A 22596-nucleotide genomic window follows, 5' to 3' on the forward strand; every position below is an offset into this window, starting at 1 on the left:
ACGGGGCGGTGGGCAGGAGGAAGGGGGGCAGCACTGTTGGCATGCTGACTGCCTCAAGTGTAGGAGAGAAGCCTGTGCTGGTGGATGTTTCCGTGGTTATGAACTCCGTCGTCTCTGGGGGTGATGTCGACATGGTAACAGAGGAGGTGTCATATACAACTGGAAATACAGAGAAGGTCTCTGTGGGCGTAGCAACAGGACGATGTGTTTGTGTGGTGGTTGGGGTGTGGGTGGAGGGGGAGAGAGGGGGAGGAGGTGGAGAGGAGGTAGTGGCTGGGAGAGAGATAGAAGACTGGGTGGAAGGCTGGGGAGGGGTAGCAGAAGGGGGAGGAGGTGGAGTGGTGGAGTCGGTCACTGCCAGGCTGGGGCGAGTAGGGGAGGCTACTGTAGTGACCTCTGAAGGGGTCAAGGTCGGGGTCGTGACCCCAGTGGTGCTACTAGTAGTGGTGGGTGAGGAAGAGGGGGAGACAGAGGAAGAGGGGGAGACAGAGGGAAAGACTGCAGGTGAAGTGGTGTGCTCGGTCACAGTGGGGGTGGAGGGTGAGGGCAGAGAAGGGAGAGGAGGAGAGGGGGAGCGAGCAGGGGTGAGTGTGTGGGTGAAATGCTCAGTCAATGGGGCTGTACTGGGAGTAGTGGGGGCTCTGGTGGCTGTAACAGTTGTAGAGGCAGCACTGGTTGTAGTTCTGGTACTAGTAGTTGTGGTCCTAGTAGTGGTTCTAGATGTAGTAGTAGCAGTACTAGTAGGCCTAACAGTAGTAGTAGTAGTAGTTGGGGCTGTAGTGGTAGTAGTGGGGGCTGTAGTGGTAGTAGTGGGGGCTGTAGTGGTAGTAGTGAGGGTTGTAGTGGTAGTAGTGGCGGTTGTAGTGGTAGTAGTGGGGGCTGTAGTGATAGTGGTAGTAGCTGTAGTGGTAGTAGTAGGGGCTGTAGTGGTAGTAGTGGGGGCTGTAGTGGTAGTAGTGGGGGCTGTAGTGGAAGTAGTGAGGGCTGTAGTAGTAGTAGTGAGGGCTGTAGTGGTAGTAGTGGGGGCTGTAGTGGTAGTAGTGGGGGCTGTAGTGGTAGTAGTGGGGGCTGTAGTGGTAGTAGTGGGGGCTGTAGTGGTAGTAGTGGGGGCTGTAGTGGTAGTGGTGGGGGCTGTAGTGGTAGTAGTGGGGGCTGTAGTGGTAGTAGTGGGGGCTGTAGTGGTAGTAGTGGGGGCTGTAGTGGTAGTAGTGAGGGCTGTAGTGGTAGTAGTGGGGGCTGTAGTGGTAGTAGTGGGGGCTGTAGTGGTAGTAGTGGGGGCTGTAGTGGTAGTGGTGGGGGCTGTAGTGGTAGTAGTGGGGGCTGTAGTGGTAGTAGTGGGGGCTGTAGTGGTAGTAGTGGGGGCTGTAGTGGTAGTGGTGGGGGCTGTAGTGGTAGTAGTGGGGGCTGTAGTGGTAGTAGTGGGGGCTGTAGTGGTAGTGGTGGGGGCTGTAGTGGTAGTAGTGAGGGCTGTAGTGGTAGTAGTGGGGGTGGTGGTTAGTTGGTTTACGAAGGCATAGGGTGTAGGAGTGGGAGGAAGGGACACACCTGAGGACAGACACACAGACATAAATTACTTTAACACCGATTTACCTGTACTTTAACAGATCCTCGTGTGACACACACTCTACTCACAGTCCTCTGTGTAGACACATCTCCTGGTGACCTCATCAAGAACCAGGTTTTTGGGGCAGCGAGGGAAACAGCCCTCCACCCTGCCAGACACACATAGACAAACGTTCAAAACCTGTATTAAACATTCTCTTCTAGTGTAAAACGGTGTTGTAAGCCTGTTTGTAAGTGTGCATTTGTAAGCGTTTGCAAGGTGTGTCTTACGGGGGCAGGAAGTGGCAGCGTGTGGCGGTGAGGTCGCTGCATGTACGAACACAAGGACTGGCACATGCATGGTAGCGCCACTCACACATCATACGGTACGGGATCAAAAAACTGCTCTCTGGAATACACACACACACACACACACACACACACACACACACACACACACACACACACACACACACACACACACACACACACACACACACACACACACACACACACACACACACACACACACACACACACACACACACACACACAGTCAACATACACACAATAAACACAGAAAAATAAACTGTGTGTGTGTTCGTACCGCTAGCTTCTGTTTACCATAGAGAGCGTTTGAATCTATCTGTTCTCCTCTACCTTTCCTGGCTGGAAAAGTACCAGGATGTTGTCTCTGGTTTTCAAACTGAATTTAGAGAACTGAATTTGAAAACTGATTCTGAATGCATCTGAGAAGTTGAATATACACTATATAGACAAAAGTATGTGGACACCTCTTCAAATGAGTGCATTCAGCTGTTTCAGCCAAACCCGTTGCTGACAGGTGTATAAAATCGAGCACATAGCCATGCAATTTACAAACATCCATTTACAAACATTGGCAGTAGAATGGTCTTACTGAAGAGCTCAGTGACTTTCAATGTAGCACTGTCATAGGATGCCACCTTTCCAACAAGTTAGTTAGTCACATTTTTGCCCTGCTAGAGCTGCCCCAGTCAACTGTAAGTGCTGTTATTGTGAAGTGGAAACGTCTATGAGCAACAAGTGGTAGGCCACCCAAGCTCACAAAACGGGACCGCTGAGTGCTGAAGTGCGTAGCGCATAAAAATTGTCTGTGCAACACTCACTACCGAGTTCCAAACTGCTTCTGGATGCAACGTCAGCACAAGAACTGCACATCGGAAGCTTCATGAAATGGGTTTCCATGGCCGAGCAGCCACACACAAGATCACCATGCACAATGCAAAGCGCCAGCTGGAGTGGTGTAAAGCTCACCTCCATTGGACTCAGGAGCAGTACAAACGCATTCTCGCATGAATCACACTTCAGCATCTGGCAGTTCAACGGGGCGAATCTGGGTTTGGCGGATGCCAGGAAAACACTACCTGTCCCAATGCATAGTGTCAACTGTAAAATTTGGTGGAAGAGGAATAATGGTCTGAGGCTGTTTTTCATGGTTCGGGCTAGGCCCCTTAGTTCCAGTGAAGGGAAATCTTAATGCTACAGCTTACAATGATATTCTAGACGATTCTGTGCTTCCAACTTTGTAGCAACATTTTGGGGGAGGCCCTTTCCTGTTTCAGCATAACAATTCCCCGTGGACAAAGCGAGGTCCATACAGAAATGGTTTATCTAGATCAGTGTGGAAGAACTTGACTGGCCTGCACAGAGCCCTGACCTCAACCACATCGAACATCTTTGGGATTAATTGGAACACCGACTGCGAGCCAGGCCTAATCGTCCAACATCAGTGTCCGACCTCACCAATGTGGCTGAATGGAAGCAAGGCCCCGTAGCAATGCTCCAACATCTAGTGGAAAGCCTTCCCAGAAGAGTGGCTATTATAGCAGCAAAGGGGGGACCAACTCCATATTAACGCCCATGATTTTTGGAATGATATGTTCGACGAGTAGCTGTCCACATACTTTTGGTCATGTAGTGTATGAAACTTTGGTAAACTTGAAATGATCTCCCGAGTGGCGCAGTGGTCTCAGTGGTCTCTATCTGTGCCACTAGAGATACCACGAAAAAGGAGTAAAAGTTCAAATAGAAAATAATAAAAAATGTGAAATTATAGTTTGTAAACTTGATACACAGACAATAATTGCCATAACCATAAAAAAATGAAATATTCAATTAAATGTACATTTTAAAATTGATCGCAATATTCATTCAATTCTGTTTGAAATCATGAAATACTAGTTCAACTTATGAATTCAATGATTCAATTTGTGCATTATAAATGATAAAATATTATTCAAATTATGGAATTCAAATACAATTTCTGTTGAAACTGACATCGCGCCATATGTGTGTGTATTATGACTTTGTATTTCTGTCTAACCCTCCAGGGTAAAGGAGCTGCTGGTCTTGAAGTTGTCTGAGTTGTCGTATCTCTGAGCGCGTGCAGACGTGCGTGTCAGAGTCAGGAACACTCCCGGCTGACCAATCAGCTCTAAGGAGGTGTGGCCAGGCAGGAACAGCCCCTGGTGCTGTAGGAAGGAAGCCCTGCGGCCAAACTTCTCCCCTCTTGTCCACTGCTCCAACCGCAGCCCAGCGCGGTCCGAAACAACCAGGAAGTAGTTAGGACGCTCCGCTGACTCCAGAGAGATCACCGGGAGACCTGTAATACAGAGTTTAACATATGGGTGAAGCTCACAAGAGATGTATTTATGTGTGTGTGTGTGTGTCTGTGAGACTCACGTGATGTGCGGTCCTTCTGTAGTCCTGCTGTGATCATGAAGTTAAAGAGTAGTCCAGGGGGAGGCAGCCCACCTACGAACTCCCTAACTAGAGGAAACACTGACCCACTGGTTCTGTTCACACCGAAGACTGTAGCATTAAACACAGCACTGACCACTGAGAATGGACCTTCACCTAACTCTACAGAGAGACAGAGTGAATATATTAGGATATTTAGTGTGTATACCTGTGTGTTTGTATTTTTGTGTGAGCTGAAAAGTGTTCCTTTGTGATACATTTTTGGTTAGGTTCAAACATACCTTGGTTGTAGTATTCACAGTCATAGGCTGGAAGAGAAGAACGGAACAAACATTTACCGACATACAAATCCACATAGGCACAGTATGTGAGGATACTTAAGTAACCAAGTAACCCTTAATGTTTAGATCAGGCTGGGAAAGAGATCATGGTATTGTGTAAGAGTGTATGTGTGAATATCTGGGGTCATTTGATGACAGATAGAAAGAATGATGGATGAGATATGGACCAGTGGCGGGACTTTATAGTTCTGGGTAGTGGTGTGTGTGTGTGTGTGTATGTGTATATAGGAGCATTGAGTGACCCAGCACCTATGCTGACAGAGAAAGCAGGAGGAATTGGGTCTGAGGAACAGACCCACATTGTGTGTGTGTACTCACGACAGACAGAGGGGTTTCTCCAGACCACAGTAACACCGTGTTGACAGCAGGTGTGTGCATAGGCAGCGATGGACGTACACAGACACTCACAGTCTCCGCCTCGATTACAGTTACAAGTGTCTGTCAAGCAGTTCGTATAGAACCATGAGACATCCACCTACACACCCACACCCCCACACACACACACACACACACACACACACACACACACACGCACACACACACACACACACACACACACACACACACACACACACAGGTTACAGGTGTACATCAGAACCAGGTCATGTCTACCTGGGGGGGTTAGTAAGGGTTTAGTGGGGGGAAGACAGGGGGGAAGACAGGGGGTCTGGGTTAGATGTGGGTTAGGGGTGTGTGTGTGTGAATAATGTAGATAAGAATGACTGAAGTGTGTGTGTGTGTGTGTGTGTGTGTGTGTGTGTGTGTGTGTGTGTGTGTGTGTGTGTGTGTGTGTGTGTGTGTGTGTGTGTGTGTGTGTGTGTGTGTGTGTGTTCTAGGGGGTGAATAGTTATCATTAATTCAGAGTGGGTCTGAGTGATGGTACATCAGAACAATGAGATGTGGGTTGAACTCTGGAACACAGGGATCAGATTAGACATTAGAGACAACTGAGCTTTATAATACAATGTGTATGGAGGGGTGTGTGTATGTGCGTGTGTGTGTTCTTTGTCACAACAATAAACAGTCAGTATCTGGATACTATGTGTGAAATGCTTGATAATGTATGTGATATCAACAGAGAAGTATATTTTCTGGGTGATTTAAATATTGAGTGAGTATTATTAAGCTGCCCACTCAGGAAAAAAACCTCAAACTGTAACCAGTGCCTGCAACCTGGATCAGGTTGTCAGTCAACCTACCAGGGTAGTTACAAACAGCACAGGAATTAAATCATCAACATGTATTGATCACATCTTTAATAATGCTGCAGATATTTGTTTTAAAGCAGTATCCAAATCCATAGGATGTAGTGATCACAATATAGTAGCCCTATCTAGGAAAACCAAAGTTCCAAAGGCTGGTGTAGTATATAGTGTATAAGAGGTCATACAATAAGTTTTGTAGTGATTCATATGTTGATGATGTAAATAATATTTGCTGGTCTGTGGTGTGTAATGAGGACCAACCAGATGCTGCACTTGACGCATTTATGGAACTACTTATTCCAGTACTAATAAGCACGCACCCATTAAGAAAATTAGGGAGGAGAGGGCGGGACTGAGACAGGTAATGGCGGACTGAACGTAGTTATGTAGAGCACCTCAAGATAAAAATGTAATATTCAATATCGGCAAGTTAGACTAAATATTAGCACTACACAATCTGGTGGGTGATAACCTTCAATCTGGATAATAACACAAAACAAATCTTAAGACTAGAGAAATTTATCGACAAATATTACGAAAACAAGCAACATCCAAACATGACGGAGAGTAAGACAGGGGAACCGATTTCAAAACGAAAACGTGACTCTTCTACAGACACAGACAATTTAATATTTTCTTACAGCGCTTCAGATTCCACGCGAAGCTATCGACAAAATCCAACTCGAACGTGTACACCGCTTCGGACAGAGAGGGCAGAGGTATGAACGTCCAATCGTTGCCAAATTTGCTTAATTTAAAGATAAAATAATGGTTAAAAGCCTGGGGAAAAACTTGCTGGGACAAAAATTGGCATGAATGATCAGTTCCTGAAGAAAATTGCAGAACGGTGTAAAGTTCTGTATCCAATTTTCAAGGTAAGTAGATTAAAAGGGAAACGAGTAGCTCTCGTCGTCGATAAACTATATATTGATAACCAGTTGTTCAGAGACAAAAAGACTCCTCCATGGCTATTTTCAAAATTACAAAGTTCTTATAGATGAGGAAAATAATGAAACACAATTCTTGCCCGGTTATGCATTGTATTATATATAGTAAAGCTATATTTTTTATTGTATCTTCAAATATAACTGATTGGAACACAAAAGCACTAATTCAACATGGAGAAGATAAAAACCCAGTAAACAGAAGGCACAGTATGTATGGTGTGTGTTTTTTTATGTTTGGGAAAGTGTGGTGTTGAGTGAGAAAGGAAATGGTTGCATATCCCAGAACCAATGTATTGCTGTGAGCGGGGGTGTGAGTGAGCTTTCAATGTTGTTCAGAAGATGGATATACTTTTTATAATGAATTATACGTCTTATTTATTTATTGTCCTATCATGGGGAACAACATTTTTAAAATAAATGATATCTAATGTATTTATTTATGATCCTATATTGATGGAACGGTCCACAACCCTATACCCTAGACACCCACCTGAATGACCCAGATACTACGGAGAAGTCCCTTACTGTTTTATGAGCCTGCTGTAAGAGGTCTGTATGCAGCCAAAATGCAGTCAGAGACCTAGAGCAGCACTGCCCCCTCAAGATTCTGAGCCTGCCTGGCAGGGTTGGTCCTGCAAACCAAAGCCCACTAAAGGGAGAACATACTATACAAGGAAATTCTCAAAGCTGCTAATGAGAACCTTGACGACCTTGTACCTAGCCGGTGGGGATTCCGGTGGGGTGTCCCCACCCAGGCAGTGGCAGTGCTGGCAACACTAGCTGCAGTAACCCATGGGGAGGGGGTCACACTCAGACATTCAGAGAGGGGGTATATTATTGTGGCCCAGGTGGCACAAAATCATAAGTCTGACTGCATGGAGATGCTTGGGAATATGGTCAATACAGGGGACCATGTTGTGGGTGTTTCAGGGAAAAGGTGTACATTTGACCTCCATCATCTAGGACGTGACAATGGTTAATAGAATCTCTCCATTTCTGCCCATTTTTTCTGCACAGTCTTGCAGGCCTTCTCATATAGCTGCAACTGTATATGCATTCGTAAATCAAGACCTTTCTTGAGTTGGGCAACTGTTGAGAATGTGAGCCTATGGTTGTGTGGGGGGAAAGGGTTGATTGTATGTCCACATCCAACAACTGTTGTGAAGGAGTAAAAGATGTTAGGGACAATATAGGATGATTCACAATAATTGTTTGCTAATATAATAATGACTTGGAATAATGTAATTTTGGTAATGGCGAGACTGGTGAGAGGTAAAATCCTTTGCATGAATTGCCTACATTAGTACAATATTTAATAGCTAATTATGGAAATTAAGAAATAGGATTTTTAAAATATATATATTTTTTGGGATTGCTATATATAATACAAATCGAGGTGAGGGCGATGGAAATGCATTTGGTGGTTGATCTACTTCTGTTCTGTAAATGGCACTGTGTGCTCTTTTGAAGGATGAATCCCAGTCTGTTCAGGGCTATGGGATACGGGGGGTCGGGGATGGTCTGCCGGGCATTGGGACGACAACCCAACTTGGGATGAGGAGGGCTTTTAGTGGGTGGAATAGTGGGGACCAATTGGAGGTTTACTTAGTAGCAATGCAAATATCATGGTACAGCTATATAGACACTCAATCATCATGTTACCTTTTAAATGGTACGTTTACAAACATATATTTTGATAAATAGAATTGAAACTTGTGTCTCATTATGGTAAGTGGTGAAATAAGTATAGACAGTTACAACTGTAATGGCTTAGCAGATAATAAGAAAAGACTATCAGTATTTACCTGGCTAAAAGAGAAGGAATATAATATCTATTGTTTTCAGGAAACTCCTTCAACAATTTTAGATTAAGTTTTGTGGAAAAAGGACTGGGGGCGAAATATATTTCTCCCATGGGCAAAGAAATTCAAAAGGGGTGATGGTTTTAATTAACAGTAATTTTGATCCAAATGTGCAAATTGTCCAAACAGATCATCAAGGTAGATTGATTATTTAAAATATGTTACTGGACAATAAAAAGATATGGCTTATTAACCTATACGGTCCAAAAATGGATGATTCAAGCTTCTTTGAAAATATATATAAGAATTTATCAACTCTACAAGCAACACTAGACTCAATTATTATGGTGGGAGATTTTAATACGGTCTTAAATACCTCTATGGACCGAAAAGAAAATCACACTACAAACTATCACCCTCAGGCACTTAAGGAAATCATGAATGTCATGAACATATTGTAATTAGTGGACATATGGAGACTTAAATACTGTCACAACTGTCGTGGAAGAGAGAATGGGACCAAGGCGCAGCGGGTTGCGTGCTCAACATATTTATTATAAAAAATGCGAACACCACAGAAAAACAATAAACAAACTAACGACAGGAACAGAGAAGCAGGCTCAACAAAAGCAGTGCTCTCAAACAACTACCCACAAGTGACAAACAAAACACACACCTATTTATAGGACTCCCAATCAGAGGCAACTAGAAACACCTGCCTCCAATTGAGAGTCCAGCACCCAACCTACACATAGAAAAACTACCCTAGAACATACCATAGAAATACAAACATAGACCAGTGATTAAAAAAAACGTAATACATAAATAAACTACCCTCTGCCACGTCCTGACCAAACTACAATAACAAAATATCCTCTATACTGGTCAGGACGTGACAAATACCCTGAACTAGTGAGATATACATGGCGGAAGCTGAATCAAGCTAGTCGTTTTGACTACTTTTTTATGCCATTCTCTCTGGCACCAAAAGTTTAAAAAGTGTTGATAGGGGACAGAATGAGGTCGGATCATCACATAATTGGCATATACAGTTGAAGTCAGAAGTTTACATACACTTAGGTTGGAGTCATTACAACTTGTTTTTCAACCACTCCACAAATTTCTTGCTAACAAACTATATTTTTGGCAAGTCAGTTAGGACATCAACTTTGTGCGTGACACAAGTAAATTTCCCAACAATTGTTTACAGACAGATTATTTCACTTATAACTCACTGTATCACAATTCCAGTGGGTCAGAAGTTTATATACACTAAGTTGACTGTTCCTTCAAACAGATTGAAAAATTCCAGAAAATTATGTCATGGCTTTAGAAGCTTCTGATAGGCTAATTTACATAATTTGAGTCAATTGGAGGTGTACCTGTGGATGTATTTCAAGGCCTACCTTCAAACGTAGTGCCTCTTTGCTTGACATCATGGGAAAATCAAAAGAAATCAGCCAAGACCTCAGAAAACAATTGTAGACCTCCACAAGTCTGGTTCATCCTTGGGAGCAATTTCCAAACACCTGAAGGTACCATGGTCGTCTGTACAAACAAATAGTATGCAAGTATAAACACCATGGTACAACTCAGGAAGAAGACGCGTTCTGTCTCCTAGAGATGAACGTACTTTGGTGCGAAAAGTGCAAATCAATCCCAGGACAACAGCAAAGGACCTTGTGAAGATGCTGGAGGAAACAGTATCAAACGTATCTATATCGACAGTAAAACGAGTCCTATATTGACATAACCTGAAAGGCCACTCAGTAAGGAAACCGCAATAAAAAAGCCCGACTACGGTTTGCAACTGCTCATGGGGACAAAGATCATACTTTTTGGAGAAATGTCCTCTGGTCTGATGAAACAAAAATAGAACTGTTTGGTCATAATGACCATCGTTATGTTTGGAGGAAAAAGGGGGAGGCTTGCAAGCCGAAGAACACCATCACAAGCGTGAAGCACAGGGGTGGAAGCATCATGTTGTGGGGTTGCTTTGCTGCAGGAGGGACTGGTGCACTTCACAAAATAGATGGCATCATGAGGATGGAAAATTACGTGGATATACTGAAGCAACATCTCAAGACATCAGTCAGGAAGTTAAAGCTTGGTCGCAAATAGGTCTTCCAAATGGACAATGACCCCAAGCATTCTTCCAAAGTTGAGGCAAAATGGCTCAAGGACAACAAAGACAAGGTACTGGAGTGGCCATCACAAAGCCCTGACCTCAATTCTATAGAAAATTTGTAGGGAGAACTGAAAAGTGTGTGTGAGCAAGGAAGCCTACAAACCTTACTCAGTTATACCAGCTCTGTCAGGAGGAATGGGCCAAAATTCACCCAACTTATTGTGGGAAGCTTGTGGAAGGCTACTTAAAACGTTTGACCCAAGTTAAACAATTTAAAGGCAATGGTACCAAATACTAATTGAGTGTATGTAAACAAACTTCTGACCCACTGGGAATGTGATGAAAGAAATAAAAGCTGAAATAAATAATTATCTCTGCTATTAGTTTGACATTTCACATTCTTAAAATAAAGTGGTGATCCTAACTGACCTAAAACAGGGAATTTTTACTAGGATTAAATGTCAGGAATTGTGAAAAACTGAGTTTAAATATATTTGGCTACGGTGTATGTAAACTTCCAACTTCAAGATACTGGAAATTTAATCAAAGCCTACTAGATGATAAATTGTTTAGAACTAGGACAGAAGAATTTATAACTGACTTTTTCAGACATAACATAGGTACAGCAGATCCCCTTATTGTGTGGGACACTTTTAAAATGTGCCTTTAGAGGCCATGCAATTCAGTATTTATCTATAAAACAAAAGCAATTTAGATCAAAAGAGTCCATATTAACAAAGGAAATTGAAGGACTAACAGTACAGTTAGATAGCAATAAAAACTGTACCATAGAGGCACAGAATAAGTTAGAGGAAAAATGCACCAAATTATTTTTCAATCTTCAATATAGAAATGCTACCAAAGAAATGTATTAAAAGTTGTTACAAATGATGGAGTCACGCATGATTCACTGAAGGATATTTTGAAAGAGGAAGTTAAGTACTTTAAGAATATGTTTTTGTTTCAGTCTCCTCCATCTCCACTAACTGAAACTAATTGTATGGATTTTTTCCCTAATAATAATGTAAAATTAACATCTGTACAGAAAGACTCATGTGAAGGCAAAATTACAGAGGAGGAACTTCTTGATGCAATTAAAGCCTTTAGGGCTGGGAAAACTCCAGGGCTGGATGGCATACCAGTGGAAGTATACAGAACCTTTTTTGATATACTCAGAGGACCATTATTAGCATGTTTTAACCACTCCTACATAAATGGTAGATTATCAGACATGTAACAAGAAGGTCTGATATCATTATTACTGAAACAGGACCCAAGTGGTATATATAAAGATCCAGTCCATTGAATTTTTTTTAAACCTTTTACACTTCAGTGTTGTGATGCAAAAATCCTAGCAAAATGCTTGGTGCATAGAATAAAAAAAAGTATTGTCAGATATTTTTCATCCTAATCAGACAGGTTTTTTTACATGGACAATACATTGGAGATAATATAAGACAAGTACTGGAAACAATAGAATACTATGAAATATCGGGGACACCAGGCCTAGTTTTCATAGCTGATTTTGAAAAGGCTTTTGATAAAGTATGACTGAAGTATATATATATAAATACCTAGAATATTTCAATTTTGGAGAATCTCTTATAAAATGGGTTAAAGTTATGTATAGTATCCCTAGGTGTAAAATAGTAAATAATGGCTACATCTCAGAAAGTTTTAAACTATCTAGAGGAGTAAAACAAGGTTGTCTACTATCGGCATATCTATTTATTATTGCCATTGAAATGTTAGCTATTAAAACTAAATCAAACAATAATATTAAGGGATTAGAAATCCGTGGCTTAAAAACAAAGGTGTCATTGTATGCTGATGATTCATGTTTTCTTTTAAAACCACAATTAGAATCTCTCCACGGCCTCAGAGGATCTAGATACTTTTGCTACCCTCTCTGGATTAAAACCAAATTATGATAAATGTACTATATAATGTATTGGATCACAAAAAATGCAAAAATAGATAAGATCTTGCTACCATGGAAAGGACAATACCTGTCTATTTGTGGAAAAATCACCCTGATTAACTCTTTAGTCATATCACAGTTTACCTATTTGCTTATAGTTTTGCCTACACCTAGTGACCTGCTTTTTAAATTATATGAACAAAAAATATTCAAATTTGATTTGGAATGGCAAGCCAGACAAAATTAAAAGGGCGTATTTATATAATGAATATAAATTCGGAGGGCAGATATTATTAAACATTAAAGCATTAGACCTCTCACTAAAGGGATCAGTCATGCAAAAGTTATATTTAAATCCAAACTGGTTCTTTAGTAAATTGGTAGGAATGTCTCATCCTATGTTCAAGAATGGCCTTTTTCCCTTTATTCAGATTACAGCTGCTCACTTTTGGTTGTTTGAAAACGAAATAATCTCCAAAATATCGTAATTTTTTAAACAAGCCTTAGAAAATTGCTTGCAATTTCAGTTTAATCCAACTGAAAAGACAGAACAAATAATACAACAAATATTGTGGTTAAACTCAAATATACTAATTGATAAAAAAAAACATTTTTCGAAGAAATGTTTAAAAAAGGTATAATGTTAGTGAATGATATCATAAATAGAACTGTTGGAGTTATGTCACACATGAAGCTCACATAGACATATGGAAATGTCTGGCCTCCCAAAATTACAACCAACTAATTGCAGCATTACCACAAAAATGGAAGAGGCAAGTAGAAGGGGAAAAAAGTAAGGAACTTGTATGTCGGCCCTGTATTAAAGAATATAAATGGTTAAAGAAAAGTGTGATAAATAAAAACATATACCAATTTCATTTAAGGACCAAAAAACTGACAGCTGTGCCATATAAATTGCAAAATAGTTGGGGAGAGATTTTCGATATACCCATTCCATGGCACATGGTTTATGAATTGATACGCAAAACTTCAAATTTTTCTATTTAAATTACTATACAAAATTATTGCAACCAATAGAATGTTATGTATATGGTGGATACAATCTTTTCCAGCTCTGCAGATTTTTCTGTGAGGAGGCAGAGTCATTAGATCATTTATTTTGGTATTCTCCATATGTAGCTCGTTTTTGGTCACAGGTCCAGGAATGGCTGAAGAATTGCAACATTTGCCTAGAACTAACGCTGCAGATAGCAATACTGGGTGATTTGAAAAGCCATAGTCAATCAATCAATAATATAATAATTATTTTAGCAAAAATATATATTTTTATTTACAATCTGTAGAAGCTATGAGAATAGAAAGGTTCAGTACTTTTGTCAAGCATCACAGCACAGTTAAAAAATATATGGCAAATAGAAATCCAAAATGGATGGTGTTGAGAGATAGATGGGAGGGGTTGAATGAAGCTGAAGGGTGGGACTAATAACAAGATAACCAATGTAAAACATACAGGGTCTGTAAAATGTATATAGGTTCAGAAATGTTGTGAAATAGCACAGTTACAAATAGAAATCAAACTGGATGGAAATAGAGGAAGGACTAAAAACAAACAAAATATTACTATTGTAAAATAGATTGTGTCTGTAAAATGTGTATAAGATGTATAAACTGAAGGTAGAAGCCTAAGTGTTATTGTTTATTAGTTTACTCCAATTGGGGGAAGGGTGTTAGGGTTTGCGGGGAATAATAAAGGTATATTCTAAAAAAAGTATGTATGTCTATATAGGTATGTGTATGTATATATGTGTATATGTATGCATATGTGTATGTATATGGATATATATATATTCACCCCCAAAAATATATAGGGGATTGGAAATGATGCAGACAATTACATTGATGGAAGAAACAATCTTTCCTCAATATTAAGCTGATCCACCCTTTAAGAAAAAGAAAAAGAAAAAAGAAAATTACTGTAAAAAATCCCCTTGGATTGATGAGGAATTTAAAAATTGTATGGTTGAGAGGGATGGCAATTAAGTCTGGCAGCCCAACTGATTGGCAATGGTACTGAAAATGAATAAATCATGTGACTAAACTAAATAAAAAGAAACTACACTATGAAACAAAGATAAATTATATAAAGAATAATAGTAAAAAGCTTTGGGGCACCTTAAATGACATTTTGGGGAAAGAAGACAACTAGACTCCTTCATTTATTGAATCAGATGGCTCATTCATCACAAAGCCCACTGATATTGCAAACTACTTTAATTACTTTTTCATTGGCAAGATAAGCAAACTTAGGGATGACATGCCAGCAACAAACGCTGACACTACACATCCAAGTATATCGGACCAAATTTTGAAAGACAAGAATTGTACTTTTGAATTCCGTAAAGTCAGTGTGGAAGATGTGAAAAAATTGTTATCTATCAACAATGACAATCCACCAAGGTCTGACAATCTAGATGGAAAATTACTGAGGATAATAGCAGATGACATTGCCACTCCTATTTGCCAAATCTTCAATTTAAGCCTACTTGAGAGTGTGTGCCCTCAGGCCTGGAGGGAAGCTAAAGTCATTCCGCTACCCAAGAATAGCAAAGCCCCCTTTACTGGCTCAAATAGCCGACCAATCAGCCTGTTACCAACCCTTAGTAAACTTCTGGAAAAAATTGTGTTTGAACAGATACAATGCTATTTTACAGTAAACAAATTGACAACAGAATTTCAGCATGCTTATAGGGAAGGACACTCAACAAGCACAGCACTTACACAAATGACTGATGATTGGCTGAGAGAAATTGATGGTAAAATTATTGTGGGGGCTGTCTTGTTAGACTTCAGTGCAGCTTTTGACATTATCGATCATAGTCTGCGGCTGGAAAAACGTATGTGTTATGGCTTTACACCCCCTGCTATAATGTGGATAAAGAGTTACTTGTCTAACAGAACACAGAGGGTGTTCTTTAATGGGAGCCTATCAAATATAATCCAGTTAGAATCAGGAATTCCCCAGGGTAGCTGTTTAGGCCCCTTGTTTTTTTAAATCTTTACTAACAACATGCCACTGACTTTGAGCAAAGCCAGAGTTTCTATGTATCCGGATGACTCAACACTATACATGTCAGCTACTACAGCGACTGAAATGACTGCAACACTCAACAAAGAGCTGCAGTTAGTTGAGTGGGTGGCAAGGAATAAGTTAGCCCTAAATATTTCTAAAACTTAAAGCATTGTATTTGGAACAAAACACTCACTGACCCTAAACCTCAACTAAATCTTGTAATAAATAATGTGGAAATTGAGAAAGTTGAGATGACTAAACTGCTTGGAGTAACACTAGATTGAAAACTGTCATGGTCAAAACATATGGATGAAGTAGTAGCTAAGATGGGGAGAAGTCTGTCAAAAATAAAGTGATGCTCCACCTTCTTAACAACACTATCAACAAGGCAGGTCCTACAGGCCCTAGTTTTGTCGCATCTTGACTACTGTTCAGTCGTGTGGCCAGGTGCCACAAAAAAGGACTTAGGAAAATTGCAATTAGCTTAGAACAGGGCAGCACGGCTGGACCTTGGATGTACACAGAGAGTTAATATTAATAATTTGCATGTCAATCTCTCCTGGCTGAAAGTGGAGGAGAGATTGACATCATCACTACTTTTATTTATGAGAGGTATTGACAAGTTGAATGCACCGAGCTGTCTGTCTAAAGTACTGGCACACAGCACGGACACCCATGCATACCCCAGAAGACATGCAACAAGAGGTCTCTTCACAGTCCCCAAGTCCAGAACAGACTATGGGAGGCACACAGTACTACATAGAGCCATGACTACATGGAGCTCTACTCCACATCAAGTAACTGACGCAAGCAGTAAAATTAGATTTAAAAAAACACCTTATGGAACAGCGGGGACTGTGAAGCAACACAAACATTGGCACAGACACATGCGCACACACACACACACACACACACACACACACACACACACACACACACACACACACACACACACACACACACACACACACACACACACACACACAACACACACACACGATAACATACGCACTATACATACACATGGATTTAGTACTGTAGATATGTGGTAGTGGTGCCTGAGGGCACACAGTGTGTTGTGAAATCTGTGAATGTATTGTAACGTTTTAAAATTGTATAAACTGCCTTAATTTTTCTGGAACCCCGGAAGAGCAGCTGCTGCTTTGGCAGCAGCTAATGGGGATCCTTAATAAATACAAATACAAATAGAAATAAGTCCACCGCCACCATTGGGCACTCTGTTCAGAACGTTGACATCAACAGACTGCTCACCCACACAACGCCATACACATGGTCTGCGTTTGTGAGGCCGGTTGGACGTACTGCCAAATTCTCTGAAACAACGTTGGAGGTGACTTATGGTAGAGAAATGAACATTCAATTATCTGCAAACAGCTTTGGTGGACATTCCTGCAGTCAGCATGCCAATTGCACACTCCCTAAAAACTTTAGACATCTGTGGCATTGTGTTGTGTGACAAAACTGCATATTTTAGAGTGGCCTTTTATTGCCCCCAGCACAAGGTGCACCTGTTTAATGATCATGCTGTTTAATCAGCTTCTTGATTTGCCGCACCAGTCAGGTGGATGGATTATCTTGAAATGCTCACTTTCAGGGATGTAAACAAATGTAAACAACATTTGAGAGAAATAAGCTTTTTGAGCATATGGAACATTTCTGGGATCTTTTACTTCAGCTCATGAAACAATGAACCCCTTTACATGTTGTGTTTATATTTTTGTTCAGTGTACACTTACACACTATGAGGTTGGAATAATACTGTGAAATTTAGAAAATTATGATAATGCCCTTTTTGTGTAAGAGCCAATAACAGCTGGTTTTCAGTTTTCCCCTCCCCACTCAGATCACTCCCAGAGAAAATACTTGCTTGAGAAATTGCTCTTGCTAACAAGCTATTTTTTGTTTCCTTTTGACCATTTTAATTGAAACCAAGAAATGAAATGAAATTGTTACCCAGAAATAATTTTATATTGAGATAAAAACAGCTGCATTGGGTCTTTAAGAAATCCTGGGGAGAACATTGCTTAAGCAAGACAACCTTCGTGTTGGATCATTCTGAAGTCAGTCAAACCTACACAACCATCTGTTGGCCACTCAGAAAATAACACAATATAACCTCAACAACCCACCACCGGGGCCTCCCGAGTGGCGCAGCGATCTAAGGCACTGCAACACTTGAGCCGTCACTACGGCCCAGGGTTTGATCCCAGGCTGAGTCACAGCTGGCCGTGACCGGGAGACCCATGAGGCAGCGCACAATTGGCCCAGCGTTGTCTGGGTTAGGGGAGGGTTTGGCCGACCGGGATGTCCTTGTCCCATCGTGCTCTAGCTAGTCCTTGTGGCGGGCCGGGCGCCTGCAAGCTGACCCCGGTCGGCAGTTGTACAGTGTTTCCTCTGACACATTGGTGCGGCTGGCTTCCGGGTTAAGCGAGCAGTGTGTCAAGAAGCAGTGCGGCTTGTCAGGGTCGTGTTTCAGATGACACATGGCTCTCGACCTTCGCCTCTCCAGAGTCCGTACAGGAGTTGCAGCGAAGGGACAAGACTGTAAGTTCCAATTGAATATCACGAAATTGGGGAGAAAAAAAGCTTTAAATGTACAAAAGGAAAATAACCCACCACCTAAAGCTGCACACCTTAACCCCTGTGTGTATCTCTGGTCGTGGTGTACATCTCCTGAGAGTAGAGCTTATTTACTGAGATCAGATAAGAATCGTTCCCATATCCCCCTTTCCTGTGTGTGTGTGTGTGTGTGTGTGTGTGTGTGTGTGTGTGTGTGTGTGTGTGTGTGTGTGTGTGTGTGTGTGTGTGTGTGTGTACTCACCACATTGTGACAGGGAGTAAAGACATCACTGTAGAGTAGAGCACACTCTCTCTTGGCGTACGGCTGTCTACCCAGGTCTCCTTCACACGCTCTCTTCACCACATAGTCACTCTCACACTGACACACACACACACACAGAGACAAAGTTAGTGGGTGGGTGGGTGCCTAATTTCTCCTAAATCTCACAGGTAGACCCTAGAGAGGCAGAAGACTGGGCTGAGGGGTTGAAGCGAGGGGGCAGGGGGATAGGGCTAGGGGAGGGGAAATATAACTATTTCCACTTCAGAACTAGAAACAAAGAACAGGGAAATATTCTTCAAGTTCCCCCTTTAAGCCAGCCATTACTCTGGGAATAATATTTTATCTTTAGAGACATGGTAAATTGGCTGTGAATCGGTTTAGTTCGCAGGTTGGCATTTATTGCTGTGACTCATGTACTGGATGCAGCTCTGCAGAGTGGTCAATAGCTGGCACAGCCACAAAGTCACAAAACCTTAACCTTGACATCACCACACTGCTAACCCTAATGCCTAAAGGCCTTTGTAGACTGTACGTCAGATTCAGTCTTTTATGATTATCTCGTCACACTGTGCAATGTTACCAAATAAAAATATTGATATAAACCTGGCCAGATTGAACAATTTGCATTAGTTCTGTCGTCACATTCTGCTATTGGCTACACCACCATCTACACCACCATAACCCCACCGCCACCATTGGGCACTCTGTTCAGAACGTTGACATCAATAAAAACAAACCGACCAAAACAAAACTGGACAGGCACTGACCTAAAAACAAAAGTACTGTAATTTGATAGTTTCCTAAGAGCAAGTGTTTTACAGAGTCCTCTTTTACTGCTACGTCAATTGCAGCAGTGTATTTGATCTGCGCATGTCCCAGCCCCAGCAGAGCATGTCCCAGCCCCAGCCCCAGCAGAGCATCTCCCAGCCCCAGCAGAGCATGTCCCAGCCCCAGCAGAGCATCTCCCAGCCCCAGCAGAGCATGTCCCAGCCCCAGCAGTGCATGTCCCAGCCCCAGCAGAGCATGTCCCAGCCCCAGCAGTGCATGTCCCAGCCCCAGCAGTGCATGTCCCAGCCCCAGCAGAGCATGTCCCAGCCCCAGCAGAGCATGTCCCAGCCCTCAGCAGAGCATGTCCCAGCCCTCAGCAGAGCATGTCCCAGCCCCAGCAGAGCATGTCCCAGACCCAGCAGAGCATGTCCCAGCCCCAGCAGAGCATGTCCCAGCCCCAGCAGTGCATGTCCCAGCCCCAGCAGAGCATCTCCCAGCCCCAGCAGAGCATCTCCCAGCCCCAGCAGAGCATCTCCCAGCCCCAGCAGAGCATCTCCCAGTCCCAGCAGAGCATCTCCCAGTCCCAGCAGAGCATCTCCCAGCCCCAGCAGAGCATGTCTCTCTCTATGCTTATGTGCTAGTGAAGTATGCATATTAGAAATAGTTCACATACAAACGTTACAGTGCCTTCAGAAAAGTATTCAGACCCCTTGACTTTTTCACATTTTGCTATGTTACAGCCGTACTAAGAAAATGGATTAAATATATTTTTGTCCTCAAATCTACACACAATACCACATAATGACAAAACGAAAACAAGATGATCAAAGATGATCAATGGGAACAGGATGCACCGGAGCTCAATTTCGTGTCTTATAGCACAGGGTCTGAATAATTATGTAAACAAGGTATCTGTTTTTTATTTTTAACACATTTGCAAAAAATTCTAAAAACCTATTTTTGCTTTGTCATTATGTGGCATTGTGTGTAGATTGATAAAAAACATGTAATCAATTTTAGTATAAGGCTGTAACATAACAAAATGTGGAAAAAATCAAGAGGTCTGGATACTTTCCGAAGGCACTGTATGTCCAAACTCAGAATCAAATAGGCTTCCCCAAAAATGTTGATTGCCGATTTTGTGCATTTGTCAAAATCCCATCAGGTAGCATGATTTCAGATGTCATGGAAACTAGATTATTAGAGAAATCGTTCTTCTTGCAAAGCATGTAAACGTTTAAATCAAACTATTATATTAATCTGACTATTCACAATAATCTTCACTGGGATCGGCTCGTAACACCAGGCCGCACTACACGATAAAGGCAAAACAATTCTGACACTGCCAGAACTTTGGCAGAGCCTAAGACCGAACGTACTGGTACTTAATCGGCAGACCTAGGCCCTGTCACACTGAACGTGCCAAGACGTACGACAATCATTTACGGCCTAAGAATTTGCCCACGACATGGACAGTTTGTCTGGGACTCCTTGACAATAAACGTCAACCTGCATTTAGTTCAGTATAGTTATCATTCCATGTGGGAGTGGAGAGCAGATGGCTCAAAGTTTGCAGTTCTACTGTGTGTGTGTCTGTGTGTCTGTGTGTCTGTGTGTGTGTACCTGTCCCAGGGCCCAGCTGTCTCCGAAGCCCTGAGCATTGCTGACCTCCATGTGACTGGATGTGGTCATGTCATTCACTGTCACACTGTCAAAGTTCCCACACAGACCACTCAGGAGACCCTAGACAGACAGGGGGGAGGAAAGGATAGATAGAGAAAGAAAAAGGAGGATTAGGGGTGGGGTGGGGTGGGTGGATGTGTGAGTGGTGACCTTCCAAAGTGGTCCAGCACAGCACTGTTAAGAGAGAGAGAGACTGTGTGTGTGTGTGTGTGTGTGTGTGTGTGTGTGTGTGTGTGTGTGTGTGTGTGTGTGTGTGTGTGTGTGTGTGTGTGTGTGTGTGTGTGTGTGTGTGTGTGTGTGTGTGTGTGTGTGTGTGTGTGTGTGTGCAGTATACAGTCTTATAGTATCCTGACCTTCCAATGTGGTCCAACTCTGATGTGTACGGTTGTCTTGCGGTCCCAGAGAATGGTTAGGTTCTGGTAGGGAAAGTGGATTGCTGTGTAGTAGCCTGCTGACCACAGCTCAAATTCAGAGCCCTTACCGACCACACTGGATGGACTCTGGAGGAGTAGAGTTTATAAGACACACAACGGGCCAGAGCCGGGTTAGGACACACCAGGATTGTCACATGTAGGGTCTGTACTGACCACCAAGGAGGGCTCATGGACTTCATTGAGTGTGAAATGTGTGAGTGTGTGTGTGTGTGTGTGTGTGTGTGTGTGTGTGTGTGTGTGTGTGTGTGTGTGTGTGTGTATGGTACACACAGGCTGGCCTGAGTTGTCGTTGAAGTAGATCTTGGTGAATCCAACATGGATGACCAGCATCTTCATACAGATGATCCCACTCTGATAACAATCCTTATTCTGGGCCACGATGGACACCTCACCATCTATACTCTGGAAAGAAAGAAAGACAGAAAGAAAGAGAGAGAGAGAGAGACAGAGAGAGATTAACCATCACCTACACAGAGATGAACCTGGAGAAGAGTCCCCTAAGCAAGCTGTTCCTGGGGCTCTGTTTACAAACACAAACAGAGCCCCAGGACAGCAACACAATAAGACCCAACCAAATCATCAGAAAACAAACAGATAATTACTTGACACATTGGAAAGAATTAACAGAAAAACTTAGCAAATTAGAATGCTATTTGGCCCTAAACAGAGAGTAACCCATATTTATGTTTATTTATTTTTCCTTTTATACTTTAACTATTTGCACATCGTTATAACACTGTACATAGCCATATGACATTTGAAATGTCTCTATTCCTTTGTGAGTGTAATGTTTACTGTAATTTTTGTATTGCTTGTTTATTATCTATTTCACTTGCTTTGGCAATGTAAACATATGTTTCCCATGCCAATAAAGCCCTTTGAATTGAAATTGAGAGAGAGAGAGAGAAGTGCTTATTATAGACACTTTAACTACACTCTCGGGAGGGAGAAAGAGTACTGTGTGTGTGTGTGTGGTCTCTTGGTCTGTCCCTGGGGCTGGTAGAGTGCATTCCTGTCGCTCAGTGTTCCTTTACTGAGAACAGCATCACCTTACAGGAACAGCATCACGTTCCGGGTCGCGGTCAGGAGGGAGCAACACACTGAACAATGCAGATAGAAATGTCATGAATAGAGCTGACATATATCTTAGTCTACCTGTCAGTTAGATGCATATCTGTTCTACACTATA

General features: G+C 42.0%; 1 protein-coding gene across 1 annotated transcript in view; it reads right to left on the minus strand.

Moving 5' to 3' along the window:
• Nucleotides 1–22596, minus strand: part of LOC123728314 (otogelin-like protein) — a 57591-nt gene that overhangs the window by 17442 nt on the left and 17553 nt on the right. The window contains 11 exon segments of the mRNA XM_045700359.1: nucleotides 1430–1545; nucleotides 1633–1712; nucleotides 1834–1951; nucleotides 3908–4186; nucleotides 4267–4446; nucleotides 4566–4592; nucleotides 4944–5100; nucleotides 18502–18618; nucleotides 20914–21033; nucleotides 21327–21473; nucleotides 21678–21809. Of these exon segments, the coding sequence (XP_045556315.1) occupies nucleotides 1430–1545; nucleotides 1633–1712; nucleotides 1834–1951; nucleotides 3908–4186; nucleotides 4267–4446; nucleotides 4566–4592; nucleotides 4944–5100; nucleotides 18502–18618; nucleotides 20914–21033; nucleotides 21327–21473; nucleotides 21678–21809 (1473 nt within the window).

This window comes from Salmo salar, chromosome ssa17, assembly GCF_905237065.1.
Source record: "Salmo salar chromosome ssa17, Ssal_v3.1, whole genome shotgun sequence".
NCBI lineage: Eukaryota > Metazoa > Chordata > Actinopteri > Salmoniformes > Salmonidae > Salmo > Salmo salar.